This window comes from Centruroides sculpturatus, unplaced genomic scaffold (genome assembly GCF_000671375.1).
Source record: "Centruroides sculpturatus isolate CEXI.00-Female unplaced genomic scaffold, Cexi_2.0 scaffold367, whole genome shotgun sequence".
Taxonomy (NCBI): domain Eukaryota; kingdom Metazoa; phylum Arthropoda; class Arachnida; order Scorpiones; family Buthidae; genus Centruroides; species Centruroides sculpturatus.
In genome coordinates this window covers 663842-670525 of record NW_019384575.1, presented here as the reverse complement: position 1 = coordinate 670525, position 6684 = coordinate 663842, and the positions used below count along the sequence as shown (strand labels likewise).

General features: G+C 32.2%; 1 protein-coding gene and 1 non-coding gene across 2 annotated transcripts in view; both read left to right on the top strand.

Moving 5' to 3' along the window:
* The first annotated feature begins 3264 nt into the window (after positions 1 to 3264).
* Trnaa-agc lies at positions 3265 to 3337 on the top strand. The gene has a single exon. It is a non-coding gene; the product is annotated as a tRNA-Ala (tRNA).
* Positions 3338 to 5974: 2637 nt separating this feature from the next.
* LOC111624327 (protein ALP1-like) overlaps positions 5975 to 6684 on the top strand; it is a 6522-nt gene continuing 5812 nt past the window's right edge. The window contains exon 1 of the mRNA XM_023367149.1: positions 5975 to 6196. Within this exon, the coding sequence (XP_023222917.1) occupies positions 5975 to 6196 (222 nt within the window). The remainder of the gene's footprint in view (positions 6197 to 6684) is intronic.

Here is a 6684-nt window from a genome sequence, read left to right as displayed (position 1 = left end):
TGTTATGTATACAACCTCATTTAATCCTATTTATTGTTAATCAAAGGTCGTTTTTGGTGTTATTTGATCTCGTTTTCGAAAGTTATTTTAAAGTCATGACCCAATTTCTCACTAGCAACAACCGGGACCATGTTGCATAAAAAGCTTACAGTTGTTACAAGTTACAAATTTACAAGGAAAATGTGTTGATTAAATAGTTACAAGCTAATATTAGTAAGCAAATTTCATTGCTTATAGTCACTTATAATCAGTAACAAGCTACAAGTATTGCTATAAAGCTTAACAAGTAAACCTACAGGGCCAGATTGCATGCTTGCTAGTGTTGTATTGCTAATTATTCTATTCATATTAATTAGCTTAAAATATATTCATAATTTGAGTGTTAAGTAAGTATAAATACATAAACTTTTATGCAACTAGAATTAATAACTCTGTTGAATATATTTACATATAGTTTTCTTACTTTCTATCTTCCAAAAGTAATATATTTAATATATGTTTTTCTGTATTAATTAATTTATGTCTACATAATTTTTTAAATAAAATCTTAATCTTTCATACCTGTATTATATTTGAAAGTATTTAAATTATAAATAAATATTGTAAAGAACAAGACAAGGAGTATTTATACTTTGTAGCACGAGTTTGTTCGCCCCATTTGAGGCTTAATAACTCCCGTGTTTTTAGTCAAAATTTTCTGAAATTTTGCAGGGAGGTTTATGTTTTAGGGGGATTGATGCTATTAAATTTTGGCTGCTAAAGGACGAAGGGATGGGGAGATAAATAGAGTCGTGTGTCGTATCTCGAGTAGGGCCGGATTTAATGACGAATTTACTCGGTATTAGCATTTAGCCTACAATTTTTTACAAACTCATCCCTGCTTTCAAAATGAAGCTTTTTGACATTTTATAATAATCAAAAATATAAGTAGTAAAATACAGATGTCACCAGACACAGATTTAAATGTTGCCGGGAAAGTTAAGCAACTCGTTTTTTTATATACACGGTGATTCGCTCGGGACTGAATACTTACTTTGTTCAACACATCATGATTTAAACAATATGGAATATAAAACATACCTTCGCCATGAAATTAAGAATCGTCCCTCTAGTACTTTATATTCATCTTTTCATTTTATACCACATAATAAGCGTTTAGTCCCTAGTGAATCACCTTGTATAATTTCAAATACAATATAAATTCCTATAATACCGTGTATGATATTTGCTGAAATAATAATAATTAACAATTTTTTAAACGGTCATATCGAATAATTTTATTAATTAGTTACACGCAAATTCTAAGTTGTAAGATATTAATGATCGAAATTAAAATAACTAAATACTCCAGATTTTATAAATGAAAATATTTAGGAACCACTGCTTCTCTCACTGCTTCTCAGTAGACATATCGCTTACCTCCAGCTTAGAAACTGAACTGCACAAGAACTTGTATGAATGAACAATGTACAGTTCCTTTAACACTTTTTCTTGTTTCAACAGATTCTTGAGTTTTATTACAGTCGCTGAAGACCTTCGTCTAGTTTATAAATGTACGTTTCCATGGTTAAGAAATTTTAGGGATTAAAACAAGCCAATGAATCCACGTGTCCCATCTGGTTATTACAGCTTATTATAGAAGTGGTGTTTCAGTCATGTCTTTATATAAATGTACAGTGTAAATGTTATATTTTTGATCCATTAGATTCATATTAGATCCATTAGATGTTGTTATTGTTGTATGGTTTAGTTTACCAACAACATCAAGAATATCAATGCAGAAAAGTGTTGTTTACTTGAATTGATAAGCAAATAAGAAATTTATTTCTTAATACTGTACGTACTAAACAAACACATGAAAAATGCAGCGAAAATAGCACTAAGAAAGCATACGAGAAAAAAATAGATGCTTTAATAGCCACAGCGAGAGACTATTTAGGCGCCCAATAAATGGCGTTTATGCAGCGAGCGCACTTTTACTGCGCGTGCAGTTCGAACTCTGGAACGTTCGAAGTATGAAGTACCCATGGGATTTGAAAAGACACGTGGTCGAGCGACAAGACGTGACCAACTATCAATATTCATTGAATTTGTCTTCTCGGTCTCTAGTGGAGCGAGTTTGATTATTAAATTAAATATTTAATTTTTATTATTATAATGAAAATACAATTTAATTTAATGTTTCAGTAATTAAAGCCGCGAGTTAACGAATAAAATCTTTTCCATTTATTTAATAATTGATTTTTTTTATATGCAGAGAAGGCTGAATCAGAAATTGCAATAAATTTTTATGTCCAACCTTAATTTTTGTACACTTTAATAATGCACAGTTACGTTGGAAGATAATTGATAAATATTGAAAATCGCCATATTTATTTTTCATTGTATTCAATAAATATGTATTAACACACTAATATTCTTTTCTGCAAGATGTTTTTCCAGAAATACACTTGTTTTACGATGATATTCAACACCATATAATGTTATATCAATTGTTCATACAATTGTTATAAAGAGATGAACAATTGTTATATCAATTGTTCATCTCTGTACAGGTATTGCCTAGAACAGGGGTCGGCAACCTTTTGAGTCAGAAGAGCCAAAAATTACAATTTACAAAATTTCAAAGTTTTTAAAGAGCCACAAAATTTTTCTTGCCAACAATAAATAGTACTCGCATAAATAAAGTTTTTTCATAAAAAAAACTAATCTATTTATTCAAAATTGTCTTGCGGCGAAAGCGAATTAAACCTCATAGAAACATCCGACGACGGCGTCATTCGAGAGCTTCCGAAGGACTGACGACAGTGACGACGCGTGTCACGGGGAGGGGTGCGATGAAAAGCAAGTACAAGTGGCTGAGAGATAGAATCAGTGCCGAATTATCGTTAATCGATTCAGAACGATTTTTAAATGGTTTTTTTTTTTTGATAAAATAAATAATATTTGCGTATGGAACTAAAGACCCGCAGCTTCACATCCAAAGAGCCGCATGTGGCTCGCGAGCCGCAGGTTGCCGACCCCTGGCCTAGAAGATTATTAGGGTCAAAGCTCTGAACTTTTAAATATGATCACCTTGTTTAATATGTAAAATTATTTACTAATCGTGTGATTCTCCATCGTGGGAATAGCGCGTCGCGTTGAGTCGCTACACTCAACGTAACGCTAAACCAGACACACAGCCATGTCAGAAATTAGGTCAAATTTTAAAAATTTTAATTTACTTTCGTACAAAGGAAGTTTAAAGTGGATTCGTGTTAACAAGGGGGCGTAGCTCAGATGGTAGAGCGCTCGCTTAGCATGCGAGAGGTACCGGGATCGATACCCGGCGCCTCCAATTTTTATAACTTTTTCATTATAATATACTAGAAATTCTCCTATCAAACATGACGGAATATTTTTTATTAGATTGAAGAATTGAGAAGAGCTTCGAGTCGAACTTGACGTTGTGATGCTGTTTCTGCAGCCCTTGTCAAAGCCAATGTTGCTCGAGTCGTCTCGGTTGTTCTTATTCTTTTAGATCTAGATTTTACCTGACCAACTTTACTCTTACGCTTTCCCCTAGGCATTTTTTCCGACAAATAGCGAGTTCTTTTAAATCCACGTTGCAAACCAAGATGATATTATGTATGTATGTATGTAGCCTTCGCTATTTACATGAGCGATAGCACTTTTTAAATGAAGGGCTCGTTACATCGTTACTTCCGATTGGATAATACAACGTGGTCACTATAGAAAAATTCTTTTTAAAATGACATGCGTGGTTTTATAAATAGTTTATAAGAACAAATTCGTATGCCATTAATACCACTTAATCCCCCCTTTTCCTTAACACAGCTTACACGTCATTAATAGTCTGTGTTTTGCTTTATATTTATAAAAAAAGGGGGGTAAACAAACAATTTCAGCTGGAAACTCAATTATTATTGTTATGATTATATAAGCTTATACGTCACTAATAATTGACACATAAGCTGAATGAAGCATAACCTAATTACTGATGTTACAATATGCGACTTTAATATAAAAATTAGATTACTCTTAACATCAAAGACGTTTTCTGAAGTGCAGAATAATGTTGGTATATCCTTTAAAGTTTGCCTTAATTTATTATAGAGCCTTAACTGTATATATAACAATTAACTTGTGTCGTGCCTTATCTGTATGACAACTCATAAAGTTAATTTTAGAGCATTAAAGTTAATTAAAATTGATTTATTAGTGAATTTACTAATAAAGAATAAAATATATTATTTTTATTAATATATATTAATAATAATAAACTCATTATGTAATTGCCAGATATACTTGTACTGTACCTTTCATATGTTGGTAATAATCAGGTGTCATCAGCAGACATTTAAATAAAGGAGTTATTTTCGCACACTTTTAACTTGAATTATTTTCTCTCAAAAATTCGACTTAATTAAAATTTTAACAGTTTATTTAACATTTTAATAAATTTTAAACTTTTGCCTTATTTTGTACTGTTCCCTTCCGAAATGGCTACTAAAACCCAACGAAAAGGAACAATTTTCTCAAGATGGCGACAGAAGAGAAGTGAAGTGGCTTTTGTCGCCATCTTATTTTGGCACTCTGTTGCTTTGACAGTCATTATAAAAGTCGCCATGGATAAAAGAGAGTGTTTAATTTGTAATATAGCTGCAAATGAAGCTATATTGTTTAGAAAACAATAACAAATATGACCTAATTTATAAAATGCCACCCTACAGACTAGTAATAATACGAAAAGGGGAGTGACCCTCTTTGTATTTTACTAGCCTATAAAGTAACGTAAGGCTTTTTTTAAAGGCCTTAAGTTGCTTATAATTAATCGGTGAATATTTCTCGAAAATAAAACACACTCCCACCAAGATCTAACGCAATACACAGAAAACAGAATACACATATATCATTTTCGACAATTAAATATAATAAATACAAAATTCATTTATTAATATCATAAATTAAATTCTAAATAACGACATAGAAAATAACAAAGAAAATAAATTTATTTGAGTTTCAAAATACTCACACAAAATTACAACTGGACAGTTACTTTTTTAAAATTATATCGTCCTGTGAGCACTTAAAAAGCCTTTAAATCCCATTATGAGCTTGGCCTTAGCCTTATATTAACACTAGTTCTTTAGATCGGTGGTTGGCACATCACTAACCAAGCTGTACCGTTCCCTGAACACTGGGAGTTCGGTCGTTGGATTCGCGCCTTGCCAGGACGGGCTGGCAACGTGAAGCTTTACGGGTCTCTCCACGTCTGATAACGCCTGACGATGGGCCAGTTACTCTTAAAAAGACCTCCCGGAAAGTAACCAGCATAGACCGGTGGTGCCACACTACAGCTCCCAGAATATATCTGGCCAGCAACTCGCGTTAATCCATTTCTACCACGAGATGGAAGAGTTTTTTTTAAAAAAAACCAATAATCAAGAGTCGTAAATTAACCAATTACCATTTATTTGTACTTTAATTAGGTGAACGCTAATTGGTTAATTTCATACACTGACTTATAAATCTCCGTTGTGAATACGCGCGTATTACCCAACCATATACCAGAATACATCAGTTTTCATTTTTTAATTTTTCATATATAAAGGGACAATTTTCTTTCATAGCATTTTCATAAATGCTTCCAGAACCAATCCGTAACATTTCATTTTTACTTTTGGCATTCCAAACGTGAATCGCGTAACTTTCTTTTAATATGTGTTTGTTTTTAGGGGTAGGTGGACGAAAATATTCTTTCCACTTATAATAAGGAATGGGATAACCAGCATTTTCGGGTAGAACGTCCATATCACAATTCAAAGCTGATAGATCATACAACAAGCTTGTTGATATCTACGTTCCAAAACCCCAAAACAGAATAGCACCAGCCAACATCCTAAACAAAAGCATAATAAAAACCTTATCGAAACTAAGAATAAACAACAATGCGAAAACAATCTTCTGGCGCATGCATCATAATTGTCTCCCTACAAATACATGGAAACAAAACAAAAAGTTAATATCCACGGATAAATGCCCCGTATGCCAATTACCAGAAACTCTTAACCATGCCTTCCTCCAATGCGAACATACGAAAAAAGTATGGGAATTCCTAGAAAAATTCAACAATATTCAAAAACCATGTAACGAAAATGAACTCAAATGGCTTCATAATATACATAACAAAGAGGTAAATTACGCTATCTTAATAACAGCATTCGAAGCTATCTGGAGAAGCAGAAACACAGCGTATTTCCGAAAAATCAACGATATAACGACAATCAGGAAATTCAAGTTCCACTTACAAAGACTACTGGAAACGATAAATAATAGTAAAAAAAATCTAAATACGAAAAAAATCAACAACTGGGAAAAAACAGGAATGATTCAAGTCTCCAAAGACGAAAACTACCAAATAACGCTACAGATTGTAAACGACAAAATGTTGCATCGCAACCTTTCCATATAGCCTGTTTAATCCACTTTCACATCGTACTGTACATCATAAAAACAAAATTGTAAATCAGTACCGAAAAAATTATATGGATATAAAAATATTATATAATACAAAAAAAACTATGTAATATGCATCAATCCACGCTAATAATTGAATGAAACACTGTACGTAATATTCTTTTGTAAATAAAAGTATTTAAAAAAAAAAAAAAAAAAAAAAAA